This window comes from Magnolia sinica, chromosome 1, assembly GCF_029962835.1.
Source record: "Magnolia sinica isolate HGM2019 chromosome 1, MsV1, whole genome shotgun sequence".
In the NCBI taxonomy this organism is placed as follows: Eukaryota; Viridiplantae; Streptophyta; class Magnoliopsida; order Magnoliales; family Magnoliaceae; genus Magnolia; species Magnolia sinica.
The window spans coordinates 106,486,402-106,505,696 of NC_080573.1; the positions used below are offsets into that span (position 1 = coordinate 106,486,402).

A 19,295-nucleotide genomic window follows, 5' to 3' on the forward strand; every position below is an offset into this window, starting at 1 on the left:
TTTGGTGGTGACTTGTGATTGTGACTTGTGAGTATATATTTGTGTTAAGGTAAGTATTTGTTGCAGCAGACAGCTCACAACAGTATTATTGCAAGCGCGAGTACACACTTGACACTGCCGAACTTGTATTTAAAATAGCTCCCCTGACAACCAATCAAGTAATCCTTAATCAAGTTGCAGGGGAGTATATCAGACACTACTAATTATTTTTTTTAATATTCTTGACTTGAGGATGGATGACAGGTCAGACAGGAATTACACTATCACAGTCACGTGCATGGTGCACCACACTGCACAGGACCACAGGTATGTTCGAGAAATTCCTCAAAAATAATTGCAAACACCTGATGTAAGATATTTTCATTTTACATTCATTCTAATATATCTATCATTGATAGTAGATAGTTAGAAAATTAAATATATGATCAAATTCAGGTTATCTGGTTCATAAATTCATCAGACAGTCCGATACAACTTCTCACCAAAGAGTGGACCGTTACACCACCATAAACATGTTCCAAATTATAAATGAATGCATATTTGGAATGCTTAGAATATTCTGGATTTAATCCATATTTTTTCATATTTTTTTGGTAAAAAAAAAATTTTGCGCCATTACGGGCCGTTACGCCCCCGTATCACCGTTACGCCCCCGTATCCGTATCGGTTTTGGAGGACACCGTTACGCCAACCGATACCGATACGGGATACCTCCGTGTGCCGTAAAGGCCATTACGTAAAGGTAACAGTGGCAACTGTTACACATTATGGGGTTGTAAAGGTTGTCGGCCGTTATGGATAAAATGACCCGTAAAGGCTGTTATAGCCCCCGTAACGGCCCGTTACATCCCCCGTAAAGGTTGTAATGGCCCCATAATGGCCCTTTACGGGGCCGATACAAGTTTTTCGGGTTTTTTTCAATAGAAAAAAAAAAAAGAAAAAAGAAAAAAAAGGAGACCGTAACAGCCGTTACAGGGGTCGTAACGGCTATTACAACCCATATCGTAAAGGTAACAATGGTGGCCGTTATGGCCACCATTACCGTTACGGAATACCTTGATCATTACCCAAATTCCTTACCCCTCTTGTTGGTAATAACAGAAAATTTTGTTTTGACCTTTTGAGCCAGCACCTTTCCTAAGGTAAATTGTTTTAAGCATGAGAGGGAATGGTTATTATTGTTGTTGTTTTGTAGAGATTAGCATATTTAACCATCTTGCTGAATATCGTAACACGCAGAGATGTGTTCTTTCAATTTCTCAAGATATTCCCTCTTTCCAGCTGCATTTGGAGACGCATAGGGGAGTATTTAGTTGTTGGGATGTGCGTGGATGCACTATCCCCTCCATTAGAAGGAAATTGTAATTCTTTCTATAGGTATTTTCTACAGATCTAAGAGATCACTATAGCTGCTTTTTTTCTTGGTGGTGGTAGGTAATCTAGGCTTGAACCTGAGACCTCAATGTTGAAACACATCCTGTTCACCATTGAGCTATGGGCTCAAACCCTAAGTGAGACAGCCCAATAATGTCTACATGAAACCTATGATGGCCAGAAACGGGTGCTGATATAGACAGATCCATGGATGGGGATACACTCCATTTCTCAAAGATCTAGGGTAAGGTAGATATGGATGTGTATTCCTCTGCAGCAACAAAGTGAAATTTCGATTTAAGATGAAACATATGACCCATTCTATGAATTTTTAGTTTTATTAAACAAGGTGTTTCTTCTTGCTTGACATGCTAACTTTAACAATATTGTTGATGTAACAAAGTTGTTTATATTTGCCGTTTTTACAGCACACAAGTGCCCTTATATCAAGATGAGAATGTAAGAAAATTGTTAGAGTTTCAGAAATCATGAATCTAATGCAATAGGATTCCAGTTGAGGGAGGGAGGGAGGGACTATACAACAAAACCAAGTGTTGAGGTTTAATTTCCTGATGACAATGCAACAAAACCAACTGTCAAATGTTAAGTTGGGTAAGCTTCAATGTCAAATGTCATTCTGTGTTACAAATTAGGCAAGCTATGATGTCAAATGTGATTGTGTGTTAGAAATTAGGCAAGCTATGAGGGAGGGAGGGAGGGTAATGAGCTGGCTTGTTTTGTTTTGTAACCTCTGTCTATTTCTTTAATAAAGATTTTTTGCTGATGAAAAAGGATTTCAGTTAAGCATTTCACGCATGTATCTTAAGGTATACTTCGGCAGTATTGGTAATGTCGTGTTTGGCACAATACATAAAAGTTACCACAACATGGAGTATAAGAAGTTGGACACTACTGAGGTTTAATTTCCTGATGACAACACAACAAAACCAACTGTCAAATGTTAAGTTGGGTAAGCTTCAATGTCAAATGTGATTCTGTGTTAGAAATTAGGCAAGCTATGATGTTGGTCTAGAAATGGCGGAGTTCGATTACTGAAGTTCGCATTCATCATATGATGCTTAAGATTTTATATGCTACCATAACCATGTAAGATAACATGCCTAGAGCATTTTCTCTGACCATTTATTTTTTCCGTCTTTTCTTGGAGAAATAATTTTCAAGAACTCCATTCTAATTTCAAGTAAAAAGTGACTTGTAAAAGATGTTGATCAAGAAGATTATTACCTATAATTCATTTTAGTTTGAGGAATTTTTTAGTAATTAGCAGTTATCCGTTCTCTGAAACACAAAAGGTTGCAGCATAGTTGGGAGTCTGCATTGTTACAGCACTTTCAAAATTTCCTTTCATTGTCTTCTAATTTTCATGAGAAAAGATGGAACACTTCACTGCTAATGTTATGTGCCATTCTCAAACTACCTCTTATGATGTCCGACATTATTTCTAGATGGAATAGAAAGTTGCATGGAAATAGTATAATTCTCTATTTTGACCTCGTCCCTATCCTTTCTTTCCTCCCAATCTCTTCTTTTACTGCATATTTTTCTTGGTAAACATTCTTGCTTTCTTGTGTTTTCTGTTGCCTCAAGTTGGGTTTTCTGTACAGATACTAGATGCTGATGGAATTGCTGCTCCAGGAGAAATAATTAGACCAAATGACATCTATATCAATAGACAGACGCCTATTAATACAGTAGCAACTTTTAGTAATCCATCGGAATTACCAGACAGGTTATCTCTCTCTCTCTCTCTCTCTACATGTGTGTGTGTGTGCTTCCTTTCTTTTTTCTCATTAGTGTCCAGGTACATTTATGTAGATATAGATGTGTCTCATCATCTTTTGAATTGCCAGTGCATACAAGTTCACTCCACAGAAGTACAAAGGCCCTCAAGGGGAGACAACTGTAGTTGATAGAGTGGCACTCTGCTCAGATGTTCATCATAATTTATGCATCAAATTTATACTTCGTCAGACCCGTAGACCAGAGGTAAATTTACTATGAGCTGTCGTTTCTATTTCTGGCTCTCCTGAACAACTAAAGAGTTATTTTTATACCTCATTGGTGAGTCTAATACATGCACTCAGGTAGGTGACAAATTTAGCAGTAGACATGGACAAAAAGGTGTTTGTGGCACCATTGTTCAGCAGGAAGACTTTCCGTTTTCTGAACGTGGTATATGCCCTGATTTAATCATGAATCCTCATGGATTTCCAAGGTGAAAACTTCTCTCATTCTTACTATTATCATTCCAACCAGGAATAGTAAACTTAGCTCTTGCAAAGGAATTTTTTGTTTTTCTATATTTAATTATCTTGCTTCACTTCTTAGTAAGCCAATGCCATCACTGCATTATTATCAACTAACACAGGCAAGCATGGCATCAGGTTTTAGATGTTGCAATAGAGTGGGAGCAAGACTAGTAGCAATGACATATGATTTGCATTTTCGTCACGTGGGAATGAAAATAAATGATACAAATGCAATGTTGTATATTACAGGATTGCAAATGATTAGTAAATTTATAGTCATGGAAATCCCCATATGTTTTTTCATAATCTGTTTGCATAATAAGTGTCTTCCATTTTGAAAGTTGCATTAAGGTCTCAATTTAATGGAAATCTGGGATACTTTCACCATAATCATAAACCTAAAACCAACTTATTATATATAAAATAGTTTCAAAGAAAGAGTAATAATTATAAACCTAAAATCATTTCTTTTTGTATGAAAAGGTGTCACAAATTTTATTTTAATTTTGAAAGGTGAAAGGTATCACAATTATTAATATTATTATTATTATTTGAAAGGTGAAAAGTTGTTACAAATATAAAAGATGCTAATTAGAAATAATCTTGTAAGAGCTGTCATATAGTGTCAACATACAAACTCTAGGACATTTTGGCACAACATGATTTCAGAAGCATATCATATTATGTCGCATGGTTAAAAGCAGTGTTCGAAATATCGGTATCACGCATGGTATCGCACCCTTGGGATACAGATACGTATCAGTTATCGCACGGGATATATCGTTTGGTTCGCGTAATTTATCGCACTTTTTGGGAAACATAGGGAAACATTGGGAAATTGTTTCAATTTTTCAATGAAACTTCAGGGATTATTAAAAATGACCTTGATACACTTTTAAATCATAAAATCTCCAAAAAGAAAAAAAGTGCACATAATATGTTTCCTTTGTATAGGGTCCTAAGTCATGCACTGTCCGATTGAACTAGAACAACTATATTCAAATATGTTGCATAACATTTATAAATGCATTAAGACATGTATATCCACTCCGTCCATCTGTTTTGCCACCTTAATTTATGGCACCATACCAAAAATGAAGCATATCATTAAAACCATGCCATATTATCAAGTGGACCATGCCATATGAAACAATATTGATTGAAGGCCCTACCATTAAAACCTTCTTAGGGCTCACCTTAATGTTTTCGTAGTGTTTATTTACCATCCAATTAGTTGATAAGTTCATATAAGCCTGAATGAAAGGAAAAAAAACAAATATTAGATTGATCCAGAACTTTTGTGGCCCATTAATAGTCAATCACAACTTTTTTCCTTTGGTATGGTCCACCTGATAATTGGATGTGCTTCGTTTTTTGGATAATACATTAAAATGATTTGGAAAAACGGATGAACGACATGGATGCAGAATACATACATTAAGGTGGACCCCGCATTATGGACCGCACCGTCTTGGGTGGGTATTGGGTCTCACCTAATCCGCTCTCTAATTCATGACGTTGATATATTTACTTTTTGATAGGTCTTGGCTTTAAAAATGAGGTAGATTGTGTGGGCCCCATTTGTTCTATCCATGCCATCCATTCATTTTTTTGGATAAATTTAAAGCCTGAGAAAAAAAATGGGGCGGATCCAGATATCAAGTGGACCACATAAGATGACGTACGTACTATGGTGGGACCCTGGCTATGGGGCCACCTCAACGTAATATGATGTATATACACAGTCAATTCATTTTGGCATATTATTTTAGGGAATGGGCCAAAAAATGAGGCAAATTCAAAAATGAGGTGGACCGCACCACACAAAAAAGTGGTCATTGGATGGCCACCATTAAAAAATTTTTAGGGGCTACAAAAGTTTTCGATCAAGCTAATATTTATGTTTTCTCTTCATCTAGGTCTGTCAGACCTTATGAACAGATTGGATGGCAAATAAACTCATGATGGGACCTAGGAAAGCTTCAACGGTGCATATCATTGCCACGACTCCTATCATGTGGTCCACTTGATCCTTATATTTACCTATATTTTAGGCTTATACCCTAAAATGACCTATCAAAATGGATGGACAGTGTGGATAAAACACATATATCATGGTGGGCCCTACAGAACCTCTGACAGGACCATCCGTCTCCAAGGATTTTAATCCGCACCGGACCCGGATTTCTTGCAAAAGGCTTTCGCAGGATGTTCCTGCCTCAGATGCTAGATGGGGCCCACTGTAATGTTCGTGAGAAATCCACCCCGTCCATCCGTTTGGTGAGATCATTTTAGGAGATGCGACCGAAAATGAGGTGGATCCAAAACTCCAGTGGGCCATACGAGAGGGAGAACTAGGCAAAGAGTTTTCTACCGTTGAAACTTTCCTGGGATCCACCTTGATGTTTATATGCCATCGAAACCGTTTATCAGGTCATTCCCACTGGGATGAAGTGAAAACATGAAAAACTTATCCTGATACGAAACTTCTGTGGCCATAAAAATGTTTCAACGATGGTCACTGAATCCCTACTGTTTCCTCTCGTGCGGCCCACCTGAGTTTTGGATCCACCACATTTTCGGTCGCATGTCCTAAAATGAGCTTGCAAAAAAGATGGACGTGGTGGATTTCTCACAAACATCACAGTGGGCCCCACCTAGCATCCCAGTGCAATAATGAAAGTCTTTCGCATGAAATTCGCGTACGACTGGATGATAAAAAAGGCTCGGAAGCCCTATTTGTAAGCAGAGAGGGTTTTGGCCCCTAAAACCCTAATCTCTCTCCCAAATCTCTGGATTTCTTTGGATTTTTTCACATTATCTTCCAAAATCAATTCCCTACAAACTTTCGAAATCAATTCCCTACGAACAACGCACTTCGATTCAAATGGCCCACTAAATGCAACTTCCGATCAACGCAAACTCTTCTGCTGGTATGGAAGGTTTCTCTCTTCTTCTTCTTCTTCCTTTTTTTTTTCGATTTTTTCGGATATTTACATACAATAAAAAAATTTCTCGGTATCTTCTAACGGGTTTTGTATCGCTGGGTTGCGATACCGATAATATCGGTCGATATGTTGGCCGATAGTATCGATATTGCGAACACTGGTTAAAAGGGTTACAAGTATTAAAATGGCAATCAATATTATACGAGCGTCGTGGTTATTGAGTATGATATAGTGTTACGGTCCATTTTATTTGTCTCGCAATTACATGAGTTTGTAGAATACCTCTTCAATCTCTCAAGAGATATATATGGCATGATAGAAATCTTTTCTAAACAAAATTTATGTGATAAAATATTTGTTGTGTTGCATTTTAGCGCAACCTGTTGGGAACGTGACAAGCCCTAACATGACTTGTCCGGCACAGAAGCAACCTTAAAGAGAATCACACAACGTAATAGGGAAAGAAAAATTCAAGCAATCACAAAGAACACAAATTTTACGTGGAAAACCCCTTGTGGGACAAAACCATGGCACCAATTGACAAACAATTCACTATGAATAGAAAGTTACAAGAGATGGAACAACTTACAGATGAGAAACGCTTACTTCTCCTTCAAAACCTTTGAAAACGTGCTAAGCTCCTTTCGTTTTGCCCTAATTGTGTAATTAGAAGCCTATTTATACACTTTCGCATGAAATTAGAAACAAAAACCCGCACTTCTGCATTCCACTCGGTCACACCTTCGGTCGACCAACACTTCAACAGAGTCGGTCAACCAAAGCAAATCTCTGTCGACTAGGAACATCACAACGTGCTTCAGTTGACCCAAGAGTTCCTCAATCGACCGAACAACACTGCACCAGATTAAAGGTGCTCTATCAACAATTTCCACCGTGGCTTTAATCCTCCAGCTCCACTGCACCAAGTTGCTATCACTATCTCTAAAACTTCTTCATAGTAACGCCATCATCGTCGCTTCTTGTGCACACTACGTCTTCATTCGTTCTTTGCTAAGCCCAAGGAAGTCGAGCAAAGCCTGAACTTCCTAGAACCACCTTTGTAAGCATGTCGGCCAAATTCTCACTAGTGTGAATCTTTTCAAGAGTAACACCGCTTTCCTCTAGCATCTGCCGAATAAAATGATGACGAACATCAATGTGTATAGTCTGGGAATAGTACACCGAGTTCTTTGCCAAATTGATCGTGTTTTCGCTGTCAAAATGCACAGGCATGCCTTCCTGCTAATGCCTCAATTCATGCATCACCACTTTCATCCAAACTACTTCCTTGAATGCTTCCGTCATTGCCATATATTTTGCTTTGGTTGTGGAAAGAGCAATCATAGACTAAAGCTTCGACATCCAACTAATCGCTCTACTTGCTAACACAAATGAGTAACCGGAAGTCGACCTTCTATTGTCCACATTACAGCATAATCCACATCCACATAACCTACAAGTCTCTCTTTAGATTTTTCGATTGTCAAGATGTAGTCTGTCATACCTCGTATGTAACGAAGTAACAATTTCACTGCCTCCAAGTGTTGTTTCCCGGGGTTTGACATGTATCTACTCATAACACCCACCGCATGTGAAATATCTAGTCTAGTACAGACCATGGCATACATAAGACTATCAAACGCGCTCGAGTAGGACACATGAGATACTTACCACTTTTCTTCATCTGATACAGGACATTATTTTGAAGAAAGTTAAAAGTGAGCAGCATAGGTTGTGCTAACTAGTTTACCCTCATCAAGTCCAAACTTGACTAAGACCTTCTCAAGATACTCCTCCTGATACAAGCATAGCCTGCTCCTTTCCCTGACTCTATGCAAGTCAATGCTGAGAATCCTTTTTACATCCCCCAGATCTTTCATCTCGAATGACCTAGATAACTGAGCCTTTAGTATGTTGATTTCAGGCATGTTGTGGCTAGTGATAAGCATATCATCAACATATAATACTAGAATAATGGATTCCATATCACTCGGTGATTTAAAATATCATAATGATCCAATTTGCTAATGAAAAACCTCTAGCTCAACATGAAAAGAATCAAACTTCTTGTACCACTTTCTAGGCGACTGTTTCAAGCTATACAACGACCTCTTTAACTTGCAAACCTTATTGTCTACTTCCTGTACCTCGATCCCTTCGGGTTGTTTCATGTAGATCTGTTCTTCTAATTCCCCATGTAGAAATACAATCTTCACATCTAACTGTTCCAGTTCCAGATTGTATTGAGCAACCAACGCAAATACGAATATGATAGATGCTTGACCACAGGCGCAGATATCTCTCCAAAGTTGATGCTTTCTTTTTTAGCATAGCCATTTGCAACCAATCTCGCCTTGTACCTATCTAGTTTCTTGCGGTAAATCCACTTGCACCGAATCGCTTTCCTCCCAATGGGTAGCTCCACCAACTCTCACGTTTCTTTCTTGTATAGAGAGTCTATCTCGTCATACATTGCCGCCATCCACTTCTTTGCATTTGTGTCTTCTAATGCCTCTTGGAAAGTAGACGTATTTCCCTCATCTATAATGAAGGTAAATGCAACATTCGTGTCATCCTTGTACCTCAATGATACTCTGTGATCCCTTGGTGGGTTTCTCCTAACCGGTGGTGTCACCACCTCTTCTCGCAGCTTAGCTTCTTCAAGTGTTGCAATGTCAACAACTTTTTTTTTTGTTTCCTTGTGATCATCCTTGCGGAAAAAAGCAACCTTCATTGAACGTGATGTCCTGGCTAAATATGATCTTGCATGAAATCCGGTCATACAGTTTGTATCTTTTCACACAATCACCATAGTCGACAAAAGTACACTTTTTACCCATTTGTTGTAGCTTCTCTCTCAACCATTGTTTGAATTATCTCCAATATTTCGAAATATCTATGATATTATCCTTATCTCCAGCCTGGCAATACCGATAACACCAATAGTATTAGAAATCCTAAGCATCAACAATGTATTGCTAAGTACCGCCAACGAATCGATATCACCGATATTTTCAATTATGTAAATTCCAGGCAGCGCTTGTATTGCCAATGTATCAATATCGCCAATGTATTGCCGAAATTTTTTACTGTGTAAGGTGATGCTTGTATCACAAGTGCATTGGCGATATCTCAATAATATTGCCAATGTAGAGATGTCACAAAAAAGTTTGTTTATTAAAAAAAAAAAAAATCTATTTCAAATTTTTTTATGAGTGCATTATTGTATGCAGTTTTCAATTTGTCGTTGCTAATACTGATAATATCTCAATATTATCATACCCAACGAGGTTTGGGCGAATGGTCTTCACTGTAGGTTTGCTCCCTATAGGTGAGGGTTCGATTCCCGTCCTTGGCTTTACCCGATACACGTGGTTGTGGGTGATTGCGTGTATCCACAGGGATTAGTCTCACTTCAAAAAGAGGTGGGGACACCCTGTGTCTTCAAAAAAAAAAAAAAAATCTCAATATTATCATTATCGTACCATGTGCGATATCAAGACCACAATCTTTTAGTTCCTTTCCTGTTGTTGATGATTTCTTTGCAAAATATCATGAGTTGTCGTTATTCTACAATGTCGATGGATGTTTGGATGGATGATTAGATGGTTAAATGGGATGGTTAGACTGTTTCTTACGACGACACATGCTTTTAAGCCCCCATTAAATGAAAACTTATTGTGTATACATTCTTTTTGCAAATTTGTTACTCCTAAATATGCAAATGTGTATTTTAGCATATCTTGAAGTTTCATTGAAAATTCTACCGTTTTTTCCTGTGTTTTCTTGCATTTTTGTTTATCAGCGATATTATCGGCAATATTGATATTGTTTCCGTATCCCCAACGAGCGAAACTTGTAACGATACTGATACTTCGAACACTATTCTCAACTGATGATACATGAGAGTAAGCATCACAACAAAAAATCAACAATGCCGAGTAGTCAACTTCCTGACCACTCCATACCTCATCTGGAATTTTATAATAAATTGGTGTATACGGAGATCGGTTCACTAAATAGCAAGACGTGTTAACGGCCTCAACCCATAGCTACTTGCCTAACCCAGCATTACTCAACATACTTCAAGCTCTTTCCAAAACAGTGTTCATACGTTCAACCACATCATTCTGCTCTGGTGTATGCCTCACGATCCCATTGTTCTTACAATGCTGATTAAATTCCTTAGAAGTAAACTCGTTGTCGTTATCGATCCTTCGAATTTTCAACTTATGTCATATGCTTTTCGACCATTGCCTTACATGCCTTGAAATTGGTGAAAACATCAGATTTATGTTTCATAAAATAAACCCATACGTTTCTACATAAGTTGTCAATAAATGTGATAAAGAATGATGACCCTCCAAAAACAATGGGTGATGATCCTCACACATCCGAATGCACACAATCAAGTTGTCCTTTACTAACATGTTTCCCAGTTTTAAAAAATAACCTTTACTTTTACTCGTATAAGCAATGCTCACATATATCTAACTCAAAACTCTTAATGCTAGGAATCAAACGACGGGCAAGTACCTTTATACTACACTTGCTCATGTGGCCTGGGTGCGCATGCCACACACGTGCCGACGTGGATTCCGCTACAGACGCTGCAGCTCCACCCGATGTAGTATTCCCAATCAACTGTAAAGGTTTCCGCTCCATTGTGCCTTCATAATAGTTAATGCCCTTTTAAAACTTTCAAGACATTTTCATAGCCGACAAATTTGCATCCAAGTGCCTCAAGAGCTCCGAGAGATATCAGATTATTCTTTAAATCAGGAACATGCCTCACATCAATCAAAGTACGCTCCACCCCATCATACATTCAGATGCGAACCGAACCAATTCCTATCATCTTACAGGCATGATCATTGCTCATAAGAACTAGGCTACCATCATACTCGTTGTACGTTGTGAACCAACTCCGATGAGGACACGTGTGGTACGATGCCCCCTTATCCAAAATATACTCATTACACTAGTGTGTAATGAGTACGCTTCACCCCATTTTACATTCTGATGCGAACCAAACCAATTCCTATCATCTTACAGGCATGATCGTTGCCCATAAGAACTAGGCCACCATCATACTCGTTGTACGTTGTGAACCAACTCCGATGAGGACACATGTGGTACGATGCCCCCATATCCAAAATACACTTATTACACTAGTGTGCGACCTGGATATAGACAATACGTCACAATCACTCGTGCCTTCGTTGCATTCCGTTAAATTGGCCTACTTTGGCGAATCATCTAATTTCTTATCTTTCTGGGTTTTGGGATTTGTATAGTCCTTCATATGTCCAGTCCTGCCACAATTCCTACACTTCAACTTTACTTTGCCCTTTGACTTGGATCTCGATCGCAACTTCCCCTTCTCTCACTCAGACATTCTTCCTCTGGCAACTAGTGCACCCGTAGACGTACCTTTCCCACCGTTATTCCTTCTCAACTGCTTTGACTGACGGGATGAGATAACTGTATCAAGGTGCAAGGTATCCCTACCATGGCACAAAGTATCCACCAGACACTCATCAGAATCTGAAAGAGACGTCAATAAAATTAGGACTTTGTCTTCTTCATCGATTTTCACTTCCACACTTGTCATTTTACAAATCAGTTTGTTGAAGGTGTTGATGTGCTCGGAGAGATTCGACTCTTCCACCATCTTTAGATTGTACAACCATCTTTTCAGATATAGAAGATTGGAGAGCGCCTTTGTCATGTAGATGCTCTTTAACTTCGCCTATAGGCCCACGTTAGTAATCTGATTGATGACATTATAAAGGACTTCGTCAGCCAAGCATAATTGAATTATGTTAATCACCCTCTAATCAAGTTCATCCCAATCTTCTTCTTTCATCGATTCGGGACATTTCGCTTTGTCAAGGAGTGCTTGTTGCAACCCTTGCTAAATTAAGAAGGCTTTCATCTTCAACCTTCATAATTCAAAATTGTTTTTGCCTGTTCATTTCTGTCTCAAACTTTACATTCGATCCCCTCAACGCTATCTCAGATTCAATCTGAAAACCCAATGTTCACTTTGATACCACTTGTTGGAGATGCGACAAGCCCGAACATGACTTATCTCGCACAGAAGCAACCTCAAACAGGATCACATAACGCAATAGGAAAAGAAAAATTCAAGCAATTACAGAGAACACACGAATTTTACGTGGAAAAACCCTTGTGAGAAAAAAACTATGGCACGAAGCGACAAACAATCCACTATGAACAGAAAGTTACAAGAGATGGAACAACTTATAAATGAGAAACCCTAGCTTCTTCGTCAAAACCCTTGAAAATGTGCTAAGCTCCTTTCATTCTACCCCAATTGCATAATTAGAAGAAAAAAATCTGCACTTACGCATTACATTGGTCGCACCTTCGGTCAACCGAGGCATCAACAGTCTCTGGTCAACCGAAGAAGATCTCGGTTGACTAGGAACATCACAGCGTGCTTCAGTCGACCTGAGAATTCCTCGGTCGATCGAACACCAATGGACCAAATTAAAAGCACTCTATCAACACAACCTATATGTTCCCACTGTTAACCAATAAATAAACTAGTTTGTTGTTCGGATTTCAAAATTTTCTATTGAGGTAGCATTACAACTCTCAGTGATATTAGGGTAGCAGATATTTGGAGGGAGAAGAACAGTTTTTACAAGAACTCACTCTTTAAAAGAATCTTGAAGGAAGCATTGTTGGGAATCCATTCCTACTTTGCTGCTACTGTAAACAAGAAAGAAAATATTACTTCTTGATCTTTCTCAAAGAAAAGGAATGTTTGGAGACAAAATCCTTATTGAAAAGGCAAAGAAAGCAAATCAACTTATGGTTTAAGGTTAAACCCCTTTTTTCCCTTACCTAAAAAGGCAAGTGAATGAGATTCATTGCATGCAGCTCCAAAGATACTTAACAAATTGACTTGCAAGCCCAACTTTTCTGTACATGGGTCACTTGAAGTTCTTGGCTCAATAGAAGTGACAGGATTGGATACATAACCTTCTGAACTATCATCCAGAGAGTTGACTAGATTAGCCTATGCAGGCTTGCCATGTAGATCCCAGCATGAATCAATATTATGATTGTTGAGGCCACAATGGGTGCAAGAACGATTATCGCGACCATGACTACAACCACAATCACCTCTAAATCAACTGCCTCGATCACGATGACCTCGACTTCCCCCATCACCTTTGCCCACTGTAGAGATAAAAGCTAAACAATCTGATGAAGTGGAACTCTGAGTAGACATGCTAGTCATCGTCTGAACTCTGGTGAACGCTTCTACCACTGAGGGAATTTCACTACCTCTAAGAATCTGGGACCTCACATGCTCGAACTCAAGTCGAAGGCCAGAGAGAAATTTAGCAACACAGAATTCATCCCTTTGCCTAAGCATAGCCTCAAAATCCGTTGACAACAGTTGATATACATTCTACTCATCCCACATGCCGTGTAGGACTGAATAATATTCTCCCACACTTTTATCTCCCTGCTGGAATGCAAATATATTCTGTAGGAGTTCATAAATACGGATTAAGTTTTTCTCACCAGAATACATATCCTTCAGGGTGTCCTAGACATCTTTGGCAGTGTCAAGGAAGATTGCATTGGCACTGATATGTGGTTCCATTCTATTCCACAACAATGCCCTAATTTGGGCATCCTCTCCCACCTAATCATCATAGTCTGTTGCAGTGATAATAGGTTTGGGGGATGTCAAATAATTAACTTTTTTCTTTCTAGTAAAGAAAGCTTCTACAGATGTCGCCCATTGTAGATAGTTCATGCCATTCAATTTTATTGTTATTTGGAGAGGCACCAAAACCGATGAGGATAAGATACTGTTCTTGGGATCATTTTTGGAATCCATATGAATAATAACAATAATTTTTCTTAAACACAAATCCTCCAACAAACTGACCTACTAAGTCAATGCTTGATCCGAGTTTCAACTTGTCTCAATCAACACAATAAAGGAGGCGTTTCATCAACTTCTGAATTTTCAGCCTTCAAATATGATTTCATGCTTCAAAAAACTGAACGTAGATTGCATACTGGATGAACGATGGCTTACTTTGTCCCATCATGTGGGTATAATGCAAAAGCGGGCCTTACACACTTTCGATAAACACGATTCACCACTCATCTCGTTGGGGTACAACAACAGAAGAGATTAGGTTGGATCAGCCCCAAACACGTTAGGGTTTCCCACTATGAGAGAATGATAAGAAAATAAATAAAAAATGAAGTAAGATAAAGAAGAGAGATCAAGAAGCAAAAATGATCAACGTAGCTCTAATACCATGTTGTTGATCTAAAAGAATGGAAGAATGAGAGAGAGAGAGAGAGAGAGAGAGAGAGAGAGAGAGAGAGAGAGAGAGAGAGAGAGAGAGAGAGAGAGAGCATAAGAACTCCACATGCCCACCCTCTTTTGTTTTATTACTAGGGCTTTCACTCAGTTGAAATTACAAGAATGCTAGAGAGAGAGAGAGAGAGCATAAGAAGCTCCACATGCCCCTCCGCTTTTGTTTTATTACTAGGGCTTTCACTTAGGAGTTGAAATTACAAGAATGCCCTTATAGAAAGAAACATAAAGAAACACACCACCAAAGACTCAAAGCTTATGTACACTCAACCCAAATGCATAAGGACCGAAATTGGATGACCACATGTGTCCACACATGTGATCACGCCACACATGTGACCATTCTAACAATTCTAACAAAGTCCATTACAATTGAATCTAAGACTTTAAAGGAAACTAAATCTATGTAAAAAGGTGGCTAGTAATTCTCTCCTGAAGCACCTTGGTGAGATCTTGTTCTTGAAATTCAATGTCACAATAATAGGTAAGCTAAATAACCCAATGATTATATCTCGCACAGGTTTTGAAAGATAACAATTCTGATCCAAATAAATTGTATTTATCAAAACATTGAATTCTTATGCAAAGCCTGAAATTCAAAGACTAAATAATTTTTTTAATGCAAATTCATATGGGATAAATGAATGAGTAGATGCAAGCTATGTATGAAGTAATTCACAATAATCAATATGGTTTTTAACCTTTTGAACGATAGGGTCAATTCACACCAATTGGCCAACACTCTCCCGAAACCCACCTAGCATGCGTAAGTGGCCTTTTGCACTACAAGGTGCTCACCCACCCAGCCTCCACTCAATGGGTGACCGATTCTTATGATGGTTGGTCAAACTACTATCCCACCCAGCCTGCATAAGTGTTCTTTTGCACTAGAGGTGCTCACTCACCCGGCCTCCACTCAATGGGGTTCCAAGAGGGACTAATTGGGCTTTTGGGACTTTCAACCCAAGGGTCTCGATCGCCCCACCTATTTACACTTTAGGGATTTTCAACCCAGGTGACTCAATTACCTCACCTATTTTATGGCGTTGATAATGATTTTCATAATTCACATGATACATGATTCTCTTTTAAAAAAATCCATAAATATCCCACCATAGTACATGTAATGTACATAAATCCATACAACTTTGATTTTAAAATATTCTAATAATTATAAACAATCCTTTCATCATCAAGATTAAAAAAGAATATGAATGTGTAATGCAGAAAGTCAATTTTGGGAATTTGGAATATTGCATCTGAAACCCTAGAATTTCAGAAAATTGCAAATCAATGCTAGAATTTCAAAAACTAAACAAATCATTCCTAGAAATCTAGAATTCTTACACAACAGTGCTGGAATTCCAGAAATTATACCAAAAACCTTAGAATCTCAGAAAATTTAATATCAATGCTGGAATTCCGGATGATTGTGCAATAAACCCTAGATTTCCATCACTAGATCTTGATTTTCAAAATGTAAAAGAGATGAAATCAAGGAAACAAGAAGGATGGAGATCAAACCCTAGAAATCATGTTTGAGCATGATAAAAGTAAAGCCATAATTAGAAAAGAAAAGGAAAAAAGAAAACACGTGGGAGATCACTTACCGAACGAAACCCTTGATCTTCCACCTCTCTCTCTCTCTCTCTCTCTCTCTCTCTCTCTCTCTCTCTCACGCACCCCCCTTTAAACAGGAGAGGGTCCACCCCATATCCCACTTACACAGACCCCCTCCCCCATTTAGATTTATGCACGTGCGTGTGTGGATGCGCATGTGTGTGTGCCATACGCACATGCAAACACGAGCATGTGTGTGTGTTCATAAATATAAGTAATTATCATTATAAATATATATATACTATTATAATACACGCGCACACACATTTTAATTCGGGTCATTACGGCATGTAGTTACTTGTGCTCTATATTTGGGTCACTTGGCTTCTCACACTTTATCGTGTTATTATTTTTTTTATCGTATATAATGAAACATCTCAAATCCATAGAGATTTTAACCTAACAATGACATAGCAATTCGCTATTCATGTTATTCTGAGCACCCAAATGTGTAGAACTTTCATGGAATTGACATTTAACTTATGATTCATCAGTCGAATGACAATTGGGAAGATGATAGAGCTTCTTGGTGGCAAAGCTGGGGTATCATGTGGTAGGTTCCATTATGGTAGTGCATTTGGGGAACCAAGTGGCCATGCAGATAAAGTTGAAGTTATAAGGTTTGTTTGCCTTATTTCTTTAAGTGTACAATGCACATCCTTGACTAGCCTTGCATGCTTTATATGCTTATCTGGGCCTTTTCTTTGTCTATTACAGTGACACCCTTGTGAGGCACGGGTTTAACTACAGTGGGAAGGATTTCATCTATTCAGGTTTTTTAATAATCTCCGGCTATACATATTGAGTGCATTGAAACACAAAAACCCATAGTTAAAAACTTCTCAAGTCAATTAGAAACTTGATTGAATCAACATGCATTCAATGGGTTTCAAGTAAAGTCAATGATGAACCCATTTCCATGGAGTTCTATTCGAGTTTCTTTTTCTTGTTGAGTCAAAAGTCAAGCTTAGTGTTGTCCCAGCTCCCTGATAACTGGGATCTGTAAATAGTTTTTTTCTGTTTTTTGTTTTTTTTTTTTTTTTGTGTTTTTTTCTAGTTCACTTCTTGTATTTTTTGGCTTCAGCCCTCGAGCAATAAAATCACCGAAGTTTTTTATTTATTTATTTTATTTGTTAAGTCAAACTTACTTGAGGTTTTCTTGGTGGATTTTCATAATTTATTAATTTATTCATTTTAATATAAATATATATATATATATATATATATATATATATATATATATATTAGAAAAATGATTAGTTATCAATTTCTAAAATAACTCAATGTTTTGACTAGTGAGCCCAAGCATGGAAAAAGGATGGGGCCAGGTCTACTTAACTGGGTGGGCCTGTTTATAAACCTTTGACTGTAAAATGAAAGTTGTTTCTTAACCTCGACCTCTGAAGTTCAAAAGCCAATAATATTTGTATCATTGCTCTGCATACATTCTACTTGCACTTTTTCCATTTCCTTGAGTACTTCCCCATGTGTTTTCTGTTTCATGCTTTCCCTCATTTTACAACTTCTTGTTTCTTTTGCTTCAAGTCCCACTTCATGCATTCAGTTCTCACTTAGGATATTGTGGTTATGCATTTAGGATTCTTCATATATGTCTAATATTTAAAATGTCCTCTCCAGGTATCACAGGGTATCCACTCCAAGCATATATATTCATGGGTCCAATTTACTACCAGAAGTTGAAACACATGGTAAAACTATGATCTTTTCTTTTGAGTACAGTGGACATGTTTTTTGGAGTTCTATTGAAGCAAGGATCTTATTTTATCCAATGGATGAAACTTTTAACATTGATAATACTATCAATCAAGATTACTTGACCTTAGATGTATTTTTCTATAAAAATAAATAAATAAATAAAAATGTTTCCGTTGCTCCCTTACCTTTGGGTGTTAATGGAGGATGTAATATGAAATAAAATGGACCATATTATAATAATGTAGTTTATAGATATGCCACGGATCTGATATGGGTGTTGAAAATGTTTTTTTTTTTTTTTTTTCGGTAACTTTGATGATAGCCTGTTCAAGAGGTGGTCATTGAAATGGATGACCCGCATATGAGCGCATTCACCTATGAGTGCCAGTGAAGGTTAGCACAGCCATGTGTGCGCGCGCGAAACTCCCACCCTTGATTTTGTGTTTGTACCGAGGTATCGCGTATCGGTATCGGTATCGGTGGGCGTAACGGTGCCCACCGTTACCTATATGGATACAGGGGCGTAACGGCCCGTAAACGTGCATTTTTATTTTTTATTTTTGCCAAAAAAATATGGATTAAATCCGGAATATTCTAAGTATTCCAAATATGCATTCATTTATAAATCGGAACATGTTTATGGTGGTGTAACGGTCCACTCTTTGGTGAGAAGTTGTATCAGATTGTCTGATCAATTTATGAACCAGACAACCTATATTTGACTGCAAAACTCATATATTTAATTTTCTAACTATCTACTATCAATGCTAGATGTATTAAATGTAATATCAAAATATCTTACGTGTATCGGTGTTTGCAACTATTTTTCATAATTTATTCTATATTAAGTTATTAACAATTTAACATTCCTGAGGAGGAGTGAGGTCTCTACTTTAGAGTCTATGACTCTATACTAGAGTGAGTCCAGAGACTCCAGACTTGCATAAATTACAATGTTCATTCTATTTTAAAGTATTCATTCTT

General features: G+C 37.9%; 1 protein-coding gene across 2 annotated transcripts in view; it reads left to right on the forward strand.

Moving 5' to 3' along the window:
* Positions 1 to 19,295, forward strand: part of LOC131253276 (DNA-directed RNA polymerase III subunit 2) — a 166,908-nt gene that overhangs the window by 134,420 nt on the left and 13,193 nt on the right. For both annotated transcript variants that reach the window (XM_058254230.1, XM_058254233.1), the window contains 6 exons: positions 3,000 to 3,124; positions 3,246 to 3,381; positions 3,480 to 3,610; positions 17,090 to 17,215; positions 17,313 to 17,368; positions 18,234 to 18,304. In XM_058254230.1, the coding sequence (XP_058110213.1) occupies positions 3,000 to 3,124; positions 3,246 to 3,381; positions 3,480 to 3,610; positions 17,090 to 17,215; positions 17,313 to 17,368; positions 18,234 to 18,304 (645 nt within the window). The remainder of the gene's footprint in view (positions 1 to 2,999; positions 3,125 to 3,245; positions 3,382 to 3,479; positions 3,611 to 17,089; positions 17,216 to 17,312; positions 17,369 to 18,233; positions 18,305 to 19,295) is intronic.